The sequence below is a fragment of the Helianthus annuus genome, chromosome 17 (genome assembly GCF_002127325.2).
Source record: "Helianthus annuus cultivar XRQ/B chromosome 17, HanXRQr2.0-SUNRISE, whole genome shotgun sequence".
Taxonomy (NCBI): domain Eukaryota; kingdom Viridiplantae; phylum Streptophyta; class Magnoliopsida; order Asterales; family Asteraceae; genus Helianthus; species Helianthus annuus.
In genome coordinates, this window is record NC_035449.2 from 125376186 (window position 1) to 125395312 (window position 19127).

A 19127-nucleotide genomic window follows, 5' to 3' on the forward strand; every position below is an offset into this window, starting at 1 on the left:
CTTAGCCTTCTCTTTCCTGACAGATGCTCTAAACACTGTGAAGGAGAAGATGGAGTTCAGCTCTAATGAACGTGACAAAATCTTTGCTTCAAGTAACTAAATTTCTGTTTAATCGTTTTATGGTTGTAGCTGTGTTTGACAATAACAACTATTTTGTATTTTCGATATATGTTTTGAACAAATCTTATGCTTTATTATAATTTAAAATCGCATGAATGAATTAGAGATCTTTGAACAAATCTTATGCTTTATTATAATTCAAAATCGCATGTATTAAAAGAAAAATCGCATATGAAAAATGATATAAACTAAATATAAACTTATGCATATAAAATCGCAAGTTTATACTACTAAAATCGAATGTGAAATATGATATACACAAATGAATATAAAATCGCATGTGTTTCGTATAAATTCGCATTTACATTTAAAAAAACATTACTCATCCTCGTCATCTTCATCTCCAGACACCTCTTTCCACTGATCTTCTTCTTCAGATCCATCATCATCACTACTGTAATCTTCAAAGTCATCTTCCTCTTTGTCGTCTTCACCCTCATTGTCTTTCTCTCACACCATCTTCAATCTGGACACCCTTCATCTTCTTTTTTCCCTGTTTACCTTGTTGTTTGGCTTTAAGCTCGCCGCAAGTCCGAATGTCATGACCTTTTTCATTGCATACGCTACATGTCCTTGACCTTTTCCCTTTGCGGCTGATCATTTGTTCCTTCTTAGATTTAATCCTTCTATGCGAGCCGCGGCCTTTGTTTCTTATACCAGCCGGCACACGAACAGTAGGGGGAGCATTAGTTACTGGTTGTTGATAGCCAATCAACTTTGAAAATCGGTCAAATTTTGGATGAAGTTGCTTGGTTATGCGACTCTGATCAACTTTCTCTTTAAGCTGCATCATTTAATCCCTCACTAAGACAAGTTGATCAAGGTCGGAAATCAAATTGCTAACCAAATACTCCCCTGTGTGGATGATTTCACAAGCAATCCGTTTAGCCTTGTGTTGCACATCCTTACCACCAATATTAAGATTGTACTTCACATTTAACTCATTGGGTACCACATCCTTCGTCCATCTCTTCGTAACATATTTGTTTGGAATTTCTTTAACACCAAACATCTTGAAAAGAAAATATATGTGTTTGCATAGCAGCCCATCCTGCTCAAAACTCAAACAGCTACACTGTGCAGTTACATCATTTTCAAGATTCTTGAACCACACCTATCAAATAACCAAATAAAAAAAATAATAAAATTTAAAATCGCAAGTATAAATATAACAATTTCGCATGTCTAAACAATCATGCAAGTGGATAAAATTAATATCGCATGTGCAACATAACAATTTCGCATGTCTAAAAAATTATGTAAAATAAATAAACTAAAATCGCATATGTAATGTAACAAATTTGCATATTTAAAAAACATGTAAAATACCTCCAATAAACCATCTCCATGTGCTTTAAAGTCCTTCAACAATATTCTGATACGTGGACCTTCAACTTTGGTGTCCATCGGCAAACATTCGGAAATTGTTCCATTTATCTCTAACTGCTGATCAAAAAATATAGACCTGGTGTAGATCTTAGCAGCATCTTTTTCCAATGTAGTTTGACTCCAATCAGCTGGCTCAGTATATCTTGAAATATGATCATTTTTTCTATGATTGAACCTTTGTACATCCATTGCACCATCAAAATGATTCATAAACTCTACAAGTGTGAGTTGTGAATTAGCAATCTGACAAAAAAAATGGTTCTCACTCTCTGATGTTGAAGTTGTTCTCAGAAGACCTGACATTGGCTCGTGCCGGTAAAAAGCCGGAATCCACATGGATCTCATCCCAAACATATCATCAATCCATTTGTTTTCAGTAAGACCGAACTCAATCATCAGCAACTTCCACTGTCTCTCGAATTCTTCGGGCTCAATCGAATCAGTCCAAACAATGTCGCACATCCGCCTTTTAAACTCATCATTATTGCACAACTCGTGTCCAACCTTTAACAATAAATGCATTTTATATCAGTCTATTACAAAAAACTATAATAATAAGAAATAACACCAACAAAACACAAAAATATTGCATGCTATACCTTATCTGCCATTTTTTTCATTATGTGCCACATACACAATCTGTGTCTGCTAATAGGGAAAACCTCCTCAATAGCCTGTTTCATAGCAGGGTCTTGATCCGTCACTACAACATTAGGCTGCCGACCAAATGACTCAAAAATGAATTCAGAAGCCATTTATATGATTCAATACTCTCTGATGCCACAAACCCAGCTGAGAGTGTTACATTACGACAGTGGTTGTCAATGCCTGTGAACGGAACAAACACCATCTTGTACCTGAACAACATATGCGAAATCACGTTTATTATATGTGAATTACTAAAAATCATATGCGAAACCAGGAAAAAGGCATGCGATATATTCAACACCACTCTGTTTGTCTACACATGCGATATTGAACACTCATTATCAAACAAACATGCGAAAATCAGTAACAAAACATGTTTGTCTTTGAAACACTTACCTGTTTGTCTTGAAGGTTGCATCGAACGATATCACATCGCCAAATTCCATATAGTTAAGTTTGCATAAACCATCAGCCCAGAACAAACCAGTTAACCGTTTGCCATCATCAACAGAGTATTCAAATGAAAAATCAGCTAAATATTTTTTTTTGTCAGACATCCTATTTATTACCATGTCAGCGTCATACTCTCCTATATAGTTGTTTATTCGCTTCCTAAAATTTTTGCAATCATCAACCGTAGCACCAACGTTCTCGAAACCACCAAAACGTTTCCTCATTATATGGAAAGCTTTGACAGGACCAAGGTTTAAAGTGCCTAGTTCCCATACCATCTCCTCCTGGACATTTGACAATTGTCTGTAGGCTAGGAGCATGTGAATGTCATTTTGACATACAAACTTATGATTATGACCATCAACAAATCTCTTTACTGTATATAATCTACCATCCACAGTGCAAATCATAAGTTGAGCTTTGCATCCGGTCCTAGTAGTCCCCCTGTTCCTTGTTTTGAATTGCTTTTTTGACTTCAAATGATCATCAATACACAGAGGCTTATGTCCCTCTTTAGAACAAACAAAATACTTAGTTTTGATTATACCACCACTTCATACTTCACCACCTTTCCGAATAGAAAAACCAGCTAACTTAGCATATGATTGATAAAACGCATATGCTTGTTCAATAGAGATAAATTGCATTCCAACAACAGGTGTAGCTGATGCCTGAACCTCCGAAGTGTAAACCCTTTCATCTACATGAATCAAAAATAAAAAAAAAAACATAAAACGTCATATAAACCACATGCGAATTGTCTGATCAAAAACATGCGAAATGATGATATTGATAAATCTGAATTACATATGCGATTTATTACATAGTAACATGCGAAATTGCAAAAAAAATAAAATAAAATCAAATGCGAATTGTAAGAGTAATAACATGCGAAGTTATACATATTGCTTTTCAAAATACAAAAGTGTAATCAAAACATTCAAACTACAAAAACAGCTACAACAATGCTACGATTAAACAAAAAACAATTATACGAACAATTTAGATATCTGAATTAACATAATTACCAATAGAAAACTCGTTTGCAGCACTTGAACTTGAACTTGAAATTGGAATTGGAATTGGATTTGCAGGTCGCGGATTTAAAACATCCTCAATCGAAACTCTCTGATAAACAGATAATTGAGCATGATCATCGATCGGTCGATTTTCTTCAAAATCAACTTCTGTTCGTCCAGTGCTACTCTGTGGATCCATCGAAATAGACAAATTGAATGAAACCCTAACACATAAGAACGAAAACTGCAAATTGTGAATTATGGAAAATTTGAAACTGATTTGAATAATAATTACCAGGATATCAGTGTAACCAACTTCTCGCTGAATGAATGAAGAGACGAATTTGCCCTCTAGTGATTAGGTTAATTGTCTGATTTAACCTTATTAAAACGAAATGAATCAGGACACGTGTACGGCTCACAATATAGCGTATATAATGTAGGATAACCATATTTGTACCATACTCTTTACCTATATATATATATATATATATATATATATATATATATAACAAACAAAAACATACCTGCTTAGCATCATCTTTAATTTTTTCCTTCCCAACAGCCATTCCAACCAAACTAATGCATTCCATGGCTTTAGCTCGAAGCATACGATTGGCTTTATCATTTGCATTAACTAATATAGCTTTTAAATAAGGCATGACTGCATCATAGTACTTTTGGAAGTGTTCCTATTGATGTACAAAGTGTAAGTGAGACACTAAACGTAAACTAGAAAAGTTGCAAGACTAGAAACTATAAATGACGATGTGTGAGTTACCTGTGATGAATCAGCAACAGATACTAACATATATGCATATTAATAAAGTAATAAATAGATTTTACCTGAACTCGCGGGTTATTAAAGCCATCCATTGCAGTAGCTAGAGCTGGTAGCACTCTTTGATGGTATTGAACTTGCAAGTCTGGGCCTAGATCTGTGGCCAATTGTCCAATTGCATTAATCGTCTGCAACAATCTGAAAACTAGGGATGGCCATCAAACCCGAACCCGTTGGGTAAACCCGAAACCCGACACATTTGGGACGGGTTTGGGGTCGATTAATCTGGTTTGGGACGGCTTTGGGAATAGTTTTTATTTTTTTCGCGGATTTGTGACGGGTTTGGAATTTAGTGATATACCCATATACCCGACCCAATTACCCGATAAAGTGTACCCGTTTATCCGATTGTATACCCGTTATATTTTCTTTTATATTATTAAATATGTATATATATATGATACATCCATTTTTCCAACTAGTGGTATTTGATTGGTATATAAACAAAATCAAATTCTATACTCAATTCCAATGGGGTTAAGTTTTAGGTAAAATAATAATATAACAAATTACATTATGTCGAAGTCCACTAAAGCAAAACTTATAATCACGAATTGCCCAGATAGTATATCATAAACCAAATCAAAGCTGGAGCTTGACTCCACTATCTTCTCAAGTTCTATCATGTAATGTTTTTTTATAGAAAATAACAGATGCCCTTCAATAACAACATCTTTTGATAGCAAAGATTCATCAAGGAATATGTACCTGACCATACATGTTCACAAGCCTTCTGAAAGACAGCTACTGTTGGGGCCTCGGACCAACAAATTCTTAATTTTTAAAGAGCTTGCCATTTTTACCACAAGCACTCACGTGTTATCCTAAAACAGAAAATTCAAAAACGAGTTCAATAATGTCATGAAACTAAACTTTAGAACACTGCATCTAACATATCATCACGAATACGAGAAAATGTCATACAACAAAGATAGAATGTCTGGTACCTTCCCTATAACTCTACAAAAAGGTCTCTGGTTGAAAAAAAAACAAAGATAGAATGTCTGGTACCTTCACTATAAACCCTAAATACCCATCTTCAGAAGATAAACACCATATATTTCACAATTTCTATAATTTGGATTCTTATATCAAAATTCATTAGAAACCCCCAAATACCCATCTTCTTGATTTCATCATATAATTGAAATCTAGGACTCACAATGTCTAAGATGGATGAATCAAACAAAAAATGTTCTATGACTCGCCTGAAATAGCGACGGAGGTGGTGACGTGACGGGAATGGGGTGAGTGGTGGTCGTGGCGGCAGCGGAGGTGGTTGCGGTGGTGATGGCGGCAAGAGGGTTGCGATGGTGACAAGGGAAAAATTTGGAAGTGGTGGTGACGGCGGCAAGGGGGCTGCGATGGTGACAAGGGAAAAATGTGGAAGTGATGGTGACGGCGGCAAGAGGTGGGGATTGGTTGTTGGGGTTACAAGACCTTGGAAGCTAGAGTTAGGGAAATGGGGTGAAGATTAGGAGGGAAATGAAAATAAGGGGGTGTTTGGTCTAGCTTTTATTTTTTTGGCTTATGCTTATATTTTAAAGTAACTTATGCTTATTTTCTTTCATTTGATAAGCTATTTTTAAGGTCTGGATTAGCTTATATTCTACAAGTTGATAATTAATAATTAAGCTTTAGTTGTTTGTTAAGTTATTTTGTACTATGGGAAGGGGTATAATATCATTGTGTGTAATGAGTAAAAAACCATCTTTTCAAACAAGCTTATTCAAATAAGCTAAAAAACCATGTTCCCATTAGCTTCTTAGAATTAGCTTATATAAACTAATAAGCATAAGCTTAAAAAGCTAAACCAAACACCCATTAGTGCTTATTTTGTAAAAATAAGCTAAAAAAGCTCTAAGCTTAGATAAAAAAGCTAGGCCAAACACCCCCTAAGGGTAGATGTTTGGCGCTGGGGGATGAGATATGAAATTTTTTGACTCGTCAACACTTCATAGGTTAATTAATTTAATTTAATTTCTTAAAACAATCCCAACAAAATGAAAATTGTATTTATAAAATAAAAAAAAACCTATTTTTTTGCCTACTGTATTGATAATAAAATTAATTATATACAGACATACAAAATATACACACACGTACACACATATATACGCGTAAACTATCTACATACATACATATATACATTCATACACTAACACATAGGGATGAGCATGGTACCTGTCAGTATTGAACTGGTATCGGTACCGAAAATCCTCAAAAGTGGGTACCGTTACCGATACCGAATATATACCCGGTACGGTACCGGTATTTTAAAGACAACATGCCGTCTCTATAAGTTAAAACATTTTTTAAAGTTTTCAATTCAACAAACTAGAGAATAAGAAAAAAGCAAAAAAAAAATTATTTTCACATTATATAGAGGATATGTCGTCCCTACAAGGTAACATGTCTTAAAAGACACAAAAACCCTATAGAAACGACATGTCGACTCTATAGGGTGATCTATGGAGAGGACCTGTGTTGTCCCTATAAGTATAATCCCAGTGTTGTAAAAGTCGGATTCCAAGGCCGAGTACTCGGTCCTCGGAACCCCTCCGAGGCGACTTCCTCCTAGGCGGACTCAATTAGTCGGCCTCGGTCAAACTCGGCGCCTAGTCGGCCTAGCCGGCGCCTAGTCGGATGTAGTCGGAAAGAGTCGGCCTAGTCGGTCTAGGCGGTCAACGTGGTTTGTTGACTTTTAATTAGTCAAAATCGGTCAACATCGGCCTACTCGGCCTTGTACTCGGACTACTCGACCTTGTACTCGGACTACTCGACCTTGCACTCAGACTAGTCGGACTTGTATTCAGAATATTTGAACTTTAAACATGTTTCATTTTAAATTATACTCAGTTGACATGAAGTATGCTTACTTTAACATATATATAATATATAACAATTAATTTTCTTTATAGTTACCATGTCCGCGTACTCTCCGAGTACTTCGATTACTCCCAACTCCCCAGTCGGCCGACTAGGGACCGCCTAGCGACTTTTACAACACTGTATAATCCCTATAGGTGTTTTTTCTTGTAGTGAGACTCATATTCTAGTTAATAATGTGCTTACCATAAACTAATAACTAAAAATAGTAAGCCAATAGATATTTATCTAAGCTTATGGACATGGGTGACTGAAACTTACTATCATCGCACTCGTTGGACAACATATTTACAATATGTGTAGCTGAAGCATCTAAGCCCTCTACATCATCTGTAGCACTAGTTTATTTTATGAATTGATGATGAAATCATAGTCATACACGTGTGCAAATCAACGGTCAAGATTTGTTCATTCAGTTCGCAAATACACTAGTGTTCACTCTTGAACCCCACCCTATCTATCTATACTAATAAATAAAAATCTTTGTTTTAACACGTCTCAATATCTGGTGCTTCCTTACCTTACTTTTCAATTTCTTTTTCCTATTAAATAATAATTTAACTAAATATAATTTAGATAAGGATAATAACTTTTTTATCAACTTTTGAATTAATAATCTCCTTATCTTATTTTTTCAATTTTTTTCCTATTAAACAATAGTTTAACTAAATATAATTTAGATAAGGATAATAACTTTTTAGTAAATTTGAATTAATAATAATATTATTTTTTTATTTTCTCTTTTAACAGTTTTCAAGTTTTACCCATAATTTGCTATTGGAAATTAACCATAATGTCCATATTACATAAACAATAACAACTATAGGAAATTAACCCTTATGTTTATATAATGTTTTTTATGACGCTAAAAAGATGACATACAAAAACAGTTTCATAAATTTATTAAATTTTGTACAACCATGACATTTTTTTCTTGATACGCATTTAAATGTCATAAAATAAGCGTGTGTCATTAATCGCGTGTCAAGATAGATCTTGTTTTTTAATGACGCTAAAATGATAAGACACAAAAAGTGTGTCATAAATTTTGTAAAACCATGACATTTTTTTTCTTGACAGGCACTTTCGAATGTCATAAAAATCTGTGTGTGTCATTGTTTGTATGACGCTAAATGTCACACCCCGACCACGTAAAACAACAAATCGTGGCGGAAACGTCGGGGAGTGTTGTAACAGAATTATTGTTTCACAACCATGGTAATTAAAAGTTATGTTTTATTCATCAAGCAAAGAGTTACATAGTCTTAAATTAACTGAAACAAAGTGTTCATCACATAATTAAACTAGTTCCATCTTTATTTTAGTCTCTAAGGCATAGGTCCGCCCTAGTGTGTCACGAACATCCTAAGCAACAGCTCCTGAAAACACATGTGAAAATAGGTACGTCAGCATAAAAATGCCTGTGAGATACATAGGTTTTATGAAAATAGGATTCATGACTTAAGTTTTTAAGAAAATGTTTAATAAAATTTTGTCATGAACCTTGAAAATTGTTTTGTTTCGTAAATTATATGAAAAGCGATAAGATCAAAAGATGTGTATAAATGAAAGAATAATATATGGTTAAATGAATAACCAAGTAGTATGAGTTTGTATAAAACAGACTATTTTGTAAACCAAAGTCTTGAAAAATATGTTGTTGTGTAAAATGTACAAGTCCAAAAGTAGTCAACAAATGTTATGTATGGTAAGCAAAGTGTAGTCACCTAAACCAAATGTAAAAATGTACAAAACAAAGTATTTTGAATATATCAAAAAGTTATGTTTTGCAAAGTAAATGCATGTTTAATTGATACTAACACTTATGTGGTAAGTTAAACGCATACATTCAAGCCTTGAGACAGACGGATAACCCTAAGTCAAGGTTATCAAAAGAAATGTTTTCGGATTCGGTCATTCCTTACACCCAAACAAACCTAGGATGTCAGGAACGGGATTTGTCAAGTCCTATGGTACCATTACTTACTACCGAGCGGCGTAGCTAATGTTAATGAACGTATATAAGTCCCGTTTGCACAAACCAAATGTTATACCAAATGTAAGCATGTTATATGAAAACAATGTACTAAGTATGCTGAGTAAACATACATAGCAAAACAATATAATGTAAATCATGTACTATAAGTGTTCTAATGAACATAGCAAGTATATGACATGAAAATAGGAAAGCATGAAAGTAACAAGTAGGCATATGTGTTTCACCCCAAACATTGGAAAACAGTAAGAGAGGGGTCTATGTACTCACAGTAGTGCGTCTTGAATCGAATCTCAAACCCTGTCCGCTACACGACAACCTACAACGTACTAATGTCTATTAGACGAGCGGGTCGTGCCTTGGCTTAGAGTTTAGTATTTTGGGTCACGTTTCTTATATTGTTCCGTGTGGTAATTATTTGTTAAAATAGTTAATGTTTTAACTTAATCATATGACATGTTGGGATATTTGTTCATTCAATGCTCTAGTAAACTTTTGTCTAGAATATATTTACTAAGTGTTGGATTTTCGGAAAATTTCGGCAGAGTATCCTCTGTAAATAGAGGTGTCCATGCTTTAATAGCATATCATTTTCTTTTATATAAAACCAATATTTCATTTTCAATCACCAAACCGACATATCGACAAACAAAACGTTGCATACTTCATTTCAGCTTTATAACTCGAAACCGGACTGTTTTCGAGGATTTTTATAAAATAGTTAGCCTTTTCTAAAAATCACCAAATTTTTACAGAATATGACATATGTTCCAAAATTTATTGTGTAAAAATATCAAAGTCCAATTCATTACCCATATTTTATAAAAAATCATTTTCTCGACTGCAATCAGATTTGTTACCTTCTGATCGCAGTTTACGGAAATATTCACTAAAAATCAACCGTAAGTCCGTTTGACGAAATTCCAGTTGGAGGGTCGTCCTGACAACGGTGTCCATCTACTGTAAAAATTTCATGAGTTGATTTTATTCAGGTCTTAAGTTGTGACTCCGAAAATGTCACACTTTTTCTGCCATAAAAATGCAGCTTGAGCTGCTGTCCAAAAATAACCCTTTAAAAATAGTAAACGATCTCGAAAAATTATGATTCCAGTGCCATTTGTTTGCTTATTCCAAAATACTCATTTTAGGCTTTAGAAAATCCACTTTTCGACTTAAAATGATCCAGTTACAGCCTGTTGAAGTTGGCTGGAAATGTAAATCAGCACGTTTCTTGTTCATATTTCTTGTTTAAACTTTTTAGTGTTCTTGCAAATTTCATCATACTACATATCTTGACTAAGAACAAAATGAAGCAAGGTGTAAGACTTACTACTAGCACAAAGCTAGGGTAGAAATTCTAGTGAAGATGATGGTGAGAAAGATGATGAACAAGACTAGAACAAAGCTCCTTTGAATGCCCTTCAACTTGCAACCTCCATGGATCACCTTCAAAGCTTTGAATGAAGAACAAGTCTTGAAGATTTGAAGGTAGAGAGAGAGGGAGAGATGGGGGACGATTTTGAGGAGAGAGGGAGAGGGGAGTGATGATGGTTCTTGGAAGTTGGAGGATTATATGGAAGATATGGGGAACATGGAATGATTACATGCACCACACTTGGCCAATGAGAGTAAAAAGGAATATTTCCCTAATCTTGCAAAAATTTGGTGGGGGGCACATTGCTAAAACCGAAAATTAGGTGGGGGAGGGGGTCCATGTGTAAATTTTTATATAAATATGCCATATGTAGGCTAAAACGGGTGTTTAACTAGATACCGGGTATTTTATCTAGCGTTTAAATCCCGATTTATGGCGTTCTAAATTATTTTTATTACTCTACAAAAATAAACCTACCAAAATATTGTTGGAATAAAATTTCAGTTGCCAAGACTGGTTGCGTTGTCTGCGTTTTGCAGTAGAAGCACTGTGTCGCGCAGAAACACGCGGTACGCGCTTAAACTTGAAAAATTAGCGTTTTTAGGCGTTTTAATTCATTTTTCAACACGGACCTGATAAAAATAAAGTTTTAAATCATAACAGAATATTTTTGGGATTTAAATATTATCCGGGCGGTCACCAGCGTTAGTTTCGCAGTTTTGTCGTAAATAGTCCTTTAGTTCAAATGAACATGTTTTTGCCATACAGAATCCTTTGGAACTTATTTCTAAGTTATGTAAAGGATATTTAAGGTATGTTAAGCTTACGTCATAGTTCCGGAGTGTACGTTGCGTTAAACTGATTGCGTTTATGCACAAGTTTTGCATATAACTCTCTAGAAAGCGATTTAAAGCTTGAAATCGGAGTCGAATCAAATTGTAAAATCATCAAACATAAATACACACATAATAACACCAAAGCACATTGTTTTATTGATAATTCACATTGTTTTACATTATACGACGCTTACAGAACACAGTTGTCACAGTCTCCCCTACTTTAGGAAATTTCGTCCCGAAATTTTATTTAGAGGAAACTTGCGAAAACAAATGCGGATATTTCGCCTTCATCTGGTCCTTACGTTCCCAAGTAAACTCAGGGCCACGTTTGGATTCCCAGCGAACCTTGACCAAATGAATCCGTTTGTTCTTCAACTGCCTGAATGTACGGTCCACTATCTCCACAGGTTTCTCGACAAAATGCAGTGTTTTATCAACACGTATTTCGTCAAGCGGTATGTGGAGGTTCTTGTCAGCTAAACACTTTTTGAGATTGGACACATGGAAGGTTGGGTGAACGTTTCCAAGTTCAGGAGGTAACTCAAGTCTGTAGGCTACCTTACCGATTCTTTCCACGATCTTGAATGGTCCAACATATCTAGGTGCAAGTTTTCCTTTCTTTCCAAATCTGATCACACCTTTCCAAGGTGAGACCTTAAGTAATACACGATCACCGACTTGAAATTCCAAGGGCTTGCGTCGTTGGTCCGCGTAACTCTTTTGACGGCTTCGAGCTGTCTGAAGGTTATCACGAACTTTCTTAACCTTATCAGTTGTCTCTAGAATGAGGTCAGGTCCAGTAAGTTGAGCTTCACCTATCTCATTCCAGCAGACTGGTGAACGACATTTTCGACCATAGAGAGCCTCGAAAGGAGCCATGTTGATGCTGGAGTGATAACTGTTGTTGTAGGAAAATTCAATCAATGGAAGATGTGAATCCCAACTACCACCAAAGTCGATCACACTAGCTCTAAGCATATCCTCCAAAGTCTGGATTGTTCTTTCGGTTTGGCCATCTGTTTGTAGATGATAGGCTGTGCTCAGATTGAGTTGGGTCCCCATGGCAGATTGCATGGTTCTCCAAAATCGAGAAGAGAAGCGAGCGTCCCTATCAGAAATAATGTTCAAAGGAACACCATATCGAGATACAATTTCATCCACATAGATTTTAGCTAACTTTTCAGCAGAAAAATCCTCACGGATTGGCAAGAAATGCGCTGATTTAGTAAGACGATCCACAATTACCCAGATGGCATCATGACCTTTCTTAGTGCGCGGAAGTTTAGTAATGAGATCCATAGCGATGTTTTCCCATTTCCAAACTGGAATCTCTGGTTGCTCTAAAAGACCAGAAGGATGTTGGTGTTCAGCTTTGACCTTAAGACAAGTAAGGCATTTTGAAACATATAAGGCAATGTCTTTCTTCATACCGGGCCACCAATACCGAGTACGAAGATCCTTATACATCTTATCCGAGCCAGGATGAATAGAATAACGAGACTTGTGAGCTTCATCCATGAGCAAAGTGCGAAGATCATCTAGGCTTGGGACCCACAAACGGTCCATGAAATAATACGATCCATCGTCCTTCAGTTCAAGATCAGGCTTAATGTGATAGGGTAACTCCTTACCCATCAAGTCTTGTGAAACACAAGCATGTTGAGCCTGAGAGATGCGGGCTTGAATATCGGGTCGAGCTTGAATATCAGATTGAACACGAACACAATGAAGCTTAACACGTTCTTTACGACTCAAAGCATCGGCTACGACATTCGCCTTACCAGGATGGTAGCGAATCTCGCAGTCATAGTCGTTTAGAAGCTCAACCCAACGTCGTTGCCTCATGTTGAGTTCTTTCTGATTGAAGATATGCTGAAGACTTTTGTGGTCAGTGAAAACCACACACTTTGTACCATACAAATAGTGTCTCCAGATCTTAAGAGCGAAGACAACTGCACCCAACTCTAGATCATGAGTGGTGTAGTTCTTCTCATGCACCTTCAATTGTCTTGATGCGTAGGCTATAACTTTGTTCCTTTGCATCAGAACACAGCCAAGACCCAATTTAGATGCATCGCAATAAACGACGAAATCATCATTGCCCTCAGGCAAAGTCAGAATAGGCGCGTCACAAAGCTTCTGCTTCAAGGTCTGAAACGCTTCTTCTTGTTTAGAACCCCATTCAAAGGGCTGATTCTTCTGAGTTAGAGCAGTTAAAGGGACTGCAATCTTTGAGAAATTCTCTATGAAGCGGCGGTAATAACCCGCGAGACCAAGAAAAGAACGAACCTCAGTAGGGGTAGTAGGTGTATCCCAATCCTTAATCGCACTGATCTTGGAGGGATCTACATGAATACCTTGTTCGTCGACAATATGCCCCAAAAATTGAACTTCCTTAAGCCAAAATTCGCACTTGGAGAATTTGGCAAAAAGTTGCTCTTTCTTTAGGAGTTCGAGAGTAAGACGAAGATGTTGCTCATGATCAGCTTGCGTCTTGGAGTATATCAAGATGTCATCAATAAAAACGATGATGAACTTATCCAAATAAGGCTTGCAAACCCTATTCATCAAGTCCATGAAAACAGCAGGAGCATTGGTCAAACCGAACGGCATTACTGTGAACTCATAATGCCCATAACGAGTGCGGAAAGCAGTCTTGGGAATATCCTCTTCATGCACACGAAGTTGATGATACCCAGAACGAAGATCGATCTTCGAAAAATAAGAAGCACCCTGTAACTGGTCAAAGAGATCATCAATGCGAGGTAGGGGATATCGATTCTTGATAGTAAGCTTATTCAGCTCACGATAATCGATACACATTCTGAAGGATCCATCCTTCTTCTTGACAAAAAGAACGGGAGCGCCCCAAGGTGAAAAGCTAGGACGGATGAAACCTTTGTCAGAAAGCTCCTGAAGCTGCTTAGATAGCTCTTGCATCTCAGACGGTGCAAGACGATATGGAGCTCTGGCAATAGGATTTGCACCAGGTACGAGATCGATACGGAACTCGACTTGGCGTGCTGGGGGTAGACCAGGCAACTCTTCAGGAAACAGCTCCTGATAATCCCGAACAACAGGGATATCTTGAATAGACTTACCTTTGCCTTTATCTGCTGTAACATGTGCCAAGAAGGCCACATAGTTCTTTCGCAGATACTTCCGAGCTTGAGTACAAGACATGAGCTTGAGACTACTAGCAGGTTTCTTACCACGAACCTGTAGGGTCTCGCCTGACGAAAGCGGCACCCGAACAATCTTCTCAAAACAAACTACCTCCGCGTGATGCTTGGCTAACCAATCCATACCCACAATGATGTCGAAGCTTCCAAGTTGCATAGGTGTGAGGTCAATAGGAAAAAGATGGTCGTTAAGGTTCAATTGGCAATTGCGAAGAACAGAATCAAGAACAACAGGATTACCACTCGCAACTTCTACTGTCAAAGGCTTACCTAGTTTCGTTCTAGACACGCGAAGCAATGGCTCAAAAGATAACGACACAAAACTCTTATCGGCACCAGAATCAAAAAGAACAGATGCGGGTTGATTATTAACAAAGAACGTACCGTTAACCACTTCATTGTCCGCTTGCGCCTCTTGTGCATTCATGTTGAAGACTCGACCTCGAGCCTGAGCCTGAGCTGGATTCGCATTCACCAATCTTGGACATTGGTTACGGTAGTGTGTCAGATCCCCACAGTTATAACAAGAACCTGGTGGGTAGTGAGGTCGTGCAGCTTGACCTCGTTGTTGAGCAAGAGGCTGGGCAACTTGTTGAGCCGGGTTCTGAGCTGCCCGATTCTGATTAGCAGGAATGCGGCATGAAGCAGCAAGATGACCAGGTCTTCCACAGTTGGTACATTGACGACACTGGAGGTGTGGCTGATGATGACCGTTACACCTGTTGCACAAAGGTGCATTGCCTAGATAAGGCTTCTTGGCAAGTGGTTGCGCAGGCTGATTTGGTGCAGCTTGGGCCTGTGCGGTAACGGCGTAGTTTTGGGAAGCCTTTCGCTTCCTAGAACCCTTCGAGGAACCAGAATCCTTACCCTTCTTGTTTTTACCTTTCTTGTTATCCTCTTTGTCAGACGCCTGCTTCTTACCTTTCTCCCCCTTCCTGTGCAACTTACCCTTCCGAATCTGCGACTCAGTCAACGTCGCTGCTAACTCGATCGCCTGACGGACTGTGGTAGGGTTACTACCAGTAACGATGTCTTGCACTGAGTCAGGTAGACCATCGATGTACCTTTCGATAGCCTTATCGAGTGGGGTAACCATTGTTGGGCACAACAAACTCAGCTCCTCATACCTATCAGTATATGCCCGATGCTCGCCACTATCCTGTTTCAAGTCATCAAACTCCCTTTCCAAGGCTCGCAGTTCATGACGAGGACAAAATTCCCTCATCATAAGAGTCCTAAGTTCAGCCCATGTTTGTGCTAGAGCAACTTCTGCACCACGGTCTCTCATAACCCCGTTCCACCATGTAAGCGCCCTCTTCTGAAACACACTGGAAGCAAACTCGACTTTGCGATTATCAGGACACTGAACGTGACGAAAAGTATTCTCAATGCTCTCGAACCATTGAAGAAGCCCAGTTGCTCCCTCAGAACCACTAAACTTGAGCGGTTTAGCCGAGTTAAAACTCTTGAAATTGCATGGAGCGTTGTTGTTGTTAGCTTGGTTCAACTGAGCAATAAGATTTGGGAACGCAGCAGCCATCTGCTGCGCGATGATTTCCGCCAGTTCGGCATTTGGTAGCGGATTTTCGCGTCGAGGAGGCATTCTAAAAAGAGGAAACATGAGAGGAGACGGATGAGAAGGTTAGATGAAAAGAATGAGATGAAACAGAAATCAACAAAAGCAAAGATGGTGGTCATTCGTCCGTATCACAAAGCAGACAAACGACACACAGTGGCTAATCAAAGTAAATGGGTCAAAAATAATGCTTCGCGAAGACATGCTCGCCTATAAGTGAACACTCACCCCAAGAGTTCCCAGGTAAGAGTGACTGGTCCGATTATGTGGATTTGTACGAACACTCTAGCCTTAGACAGAAAACTCAGGGTACAGGCATTCACTCTTCCAGTTTGCACGTGTTCACACTATTTAGAACCCAAAACTTTGACGAGATTTTGAAGACTTGGAGGGTTTAAGAGATTAATGATCCATTTTGGCTTCGTGCCTTCCATTATGTATTGTTTTTGGTAATCACCTAAGGATAGGTGAAGTGCATGTTTTAAAATCTAAACACAAGACAACTTGTGTTGGGGTCCTAGAAAGGTTATAGTCTAGGTCAAAGCATTACTAATAACCTAATTCCCTATAACCATTGGCTCTGATACCAACTCTTCTGTCACACCCCGACCACGTAAAACAACAAATCGTGGCGGAAACGTCGGGGAGTGTTGTAACAGAATTATTGTTTCACAACCATGGTAATTAAAAGTTATGTTTTATTCATCAAGCAAAGGTTACATAGTCTTAAATTAACTGAAACAAAGTGTTCATCACATAATTAAACCGGTTCCATCTTTATTTTAGTCTCTAAGGCATAGGTCCGCCCTAGTGTGTCACGAACATCCTAAGCAACAGCTCCTGAAAACACATGTGAAAATAGGTACGTCAGCATAAAAATGCCTGTGAGATACATAGGTTTTATGAAAATAGGATTCATGACTTAAGTTTTAAGAAAATGTTTAATAAAATTTTGTCATGAACCTTGTAAATTGTTTTGTTTCGTAAATTATTTGAAAAGCGATAAGATCAGAAGGTGTGTATAAATGAAAGAATAATATATGGTTAAGTGGATAACAAAGTAGTATGAGTTTGTATAAAACAGACTACTTTGTAAACCAAAGTCTTAAAATATGTTGTTGTGTAAAATGTACAAGTCCAAAAGTAGTCAACAAATGTTATGTATGGTAAGCAAAGTGTAGTCACATAAACCAAATGTAAAGATGTACAAAACAAGGTACTTTGAATATATCAAAAGTTATGTTTTGCAAAGTAAATCATGTTTTATTGATAATAACATTTATGTGGTAAGTTAAACGCATACATTCAAGCCTTGAGACAGACGGATAACCCTAAGTCAAGGTTATCAAAAGAAATGTTTTCGGATTCGGTCATTCCTTACACCCAAACAAACCTAGGATGTCAGGAACGGGATTTGTCAAGTCCTATGGTACCATTACTTACTACCGAGCGGCGTAGCTAATGTTAATGAACGTATATAAGTCCCGTTTGCACAAACCAAGTGTTATACCAAATGTAAGCATGTTATATGAAAACAATGTACTAAGTATGCTAAGTAAACATACATAGCAAAACAATATAATGTAAATCATGTACTATAAGTGTACTAATGAACATAGCAAGTATATGTCATGAAAATAGGAAAGCATGAAAGTAACAAGTAGGCACATGTGTTTCACCCCAAAACATTGGAAAACAGTAAGAGAGGGGTCTATGTACTCACAGTAGTGCGTCTTGAATCGAATCTCAAACCCTGTCCGCTACACGACAACCTACAACGTACTAATGTCTATTAGACGAGCGGGTCGTGCCTTGGCTTAGAGTTTAGTATTTTGGGTCACGTTTCTTATATTGTTCCGTGTGGTAATTATTTGTTAAAATAGTTAATGTTTTAACTTAATCATATGACATGTTGGGATATTTGTTCATTCAATGTTCTAGTAAACTTTTGTCTAGAATATATTTACTAAGTGTTGGATTTTCGGAAAATTTCGGCAGAGTATCCTCTGTAAATAGAGGTGTCCATGCTTTAATAGCATATCATTTTCTTTTATACAAAACCAATAGTTCATTTTCAATCACCAAACCGACATATCGACAAACAAAACGTTGCATACTTCATTTCAGCTTTATAACTCGAAACCGGACTGTTTTCGAGGATTTTTATAAAATAGTTAACCCTTTCTAAAAATCACCAAATTTTTACAGAATATGACATATGTTCCAAAATTTATTGTGTAAAAATATCAAAGTCCAATTCGTTAACCATATTTTATAAAAAATCATTTTCTCGACTGCAATCAGATTTGCTACCTTCTGATCGCAGTTTACGGAAATATTCGCTAAAAATCAACCGTAAGTCCGTTTGACGAAATTCCAGTTGGAGGGTCGTCCTGACAACGGTGTACATCTATTGTAAAAATTTCATGGGTTGATTTTATTCAGGTTTTAAGTTGTGACTCCGAAAATGTCACACTTTTTCTGCCATAAAAATGCAGCTTGAGCTGCTGTCCAAAAATAACCCTTTAAAAATAGTAAACGATCTCGAAAAATTATGATTCCAGTGCCATTTGTTTGCTTATTCCAAAATACTCATTTTAGGCTTTAGAAAATCCACTTTTCGACTTAAAATGATCCAGTTACAGCCTGTTGAAGTTGGCTGGAAATGTAAATCAGCACGTTTCTTGTTCATATTTCTTGTTTAAACTTTTTAGTGTTCTTGCAAATTTCATCATACTACATATCTTGACTAAGAACAAAATGAAGCAAGGTGTAAGACTTACTACTAGCACAAAGCTAG

At 37.2% G+C, this 19127-nt stretch overlaps 2 protein-coding genes and 1 long non-coding RNA gene across 6 annotated transcripts; all 3 read right to left on the bottom strand.

The window, feature by feature from the left end:
- Window positions 1-342: 342 nt before the first annotated feature.
- On the bottom strand, window positions 343-5967 carry LOC110924657 (protein FAR-RED IMPAIRED RESPONSE 1-like). 4 transcript variants are annotated; one of them, XM_035986557.1, is made up of 10 exons: window positions 5418-5967; window positions 5189-5294; window positions 4476-4567; window positions 4157-4321; window positions 3925-4010; window positions 3639-3816; window positions 2554-3310; window positions 2109-2366; window positions 1450-2013; window positions 343-1234 (listed from the first exon to the last, which is right to left on the bottom strand). In XM_035986557.1, the coding sequence occupies exons 8-10, from the start codon at window positions 2262-2264 to the stop codon at window positions 914-916; spliced, it is 1041 nt and encodes a 346-aa protein (XP_035842450.1). In that variant the 5' UTR covers window positions 2265-2366; window positions 2554-3310; window positions 3639-3816; window positions 3925-4010; window positions 4157-4321; window positions 4476-4567; window positions 5189-5294; window positions 5418-5967; the 3' UTR covers window positions 343-913. The 4 variants fall into 4 exon arrangements, with proteins under 4 accessions (XP_035842450.1, XP_035842449.1, XP_022024341.1 ...); XM_035986556.1 differs by having other exon boundaries at window positions 3925-4000; window positions 5179-5294; XM_022168649.2 differs by having other exon boundaries at window positions 5179-5294.
- Window positions 5968-8575: 2608 nt separating this feature from the next.
- LOC118489044 lies at window positions 8576-16031 on the bottom strand. The gene is made up of 2 exons (XM_035986559.1): window positions 15136-16031; window positions 8576-8738 (listed from the first exon to the last, which is right to left on the bottom strand). The coding sequence occupies exons 1-2, from the start codon at window positions 15977-15979 to the stop codon at window positions 8725-8727; spliced, it is 858 nt and encodes a 285-aa protein (XP_035842452.1). The 5' UTR covers window positions 15980-16031; the 3' UTR covers window positions 8576-8724.
- A 949-nt stretch (window positions 16032-16980) lies between these two features.
- LOC118489045 lies at window positions 16981-18383 on the bottom strand. The gene is made up of 2 exons (XR_004885902.1): window positions 18051-18383; window positions 16981-17167 (listed from the first exon to the last, which is right to left on the bottom strand). It is a non-coding gene; the product is annotated as an uncharacterized LOC118489045 (long non-coding RNA).
- Window positions 18384-19127: the final 744 nt, after the last annotated feature.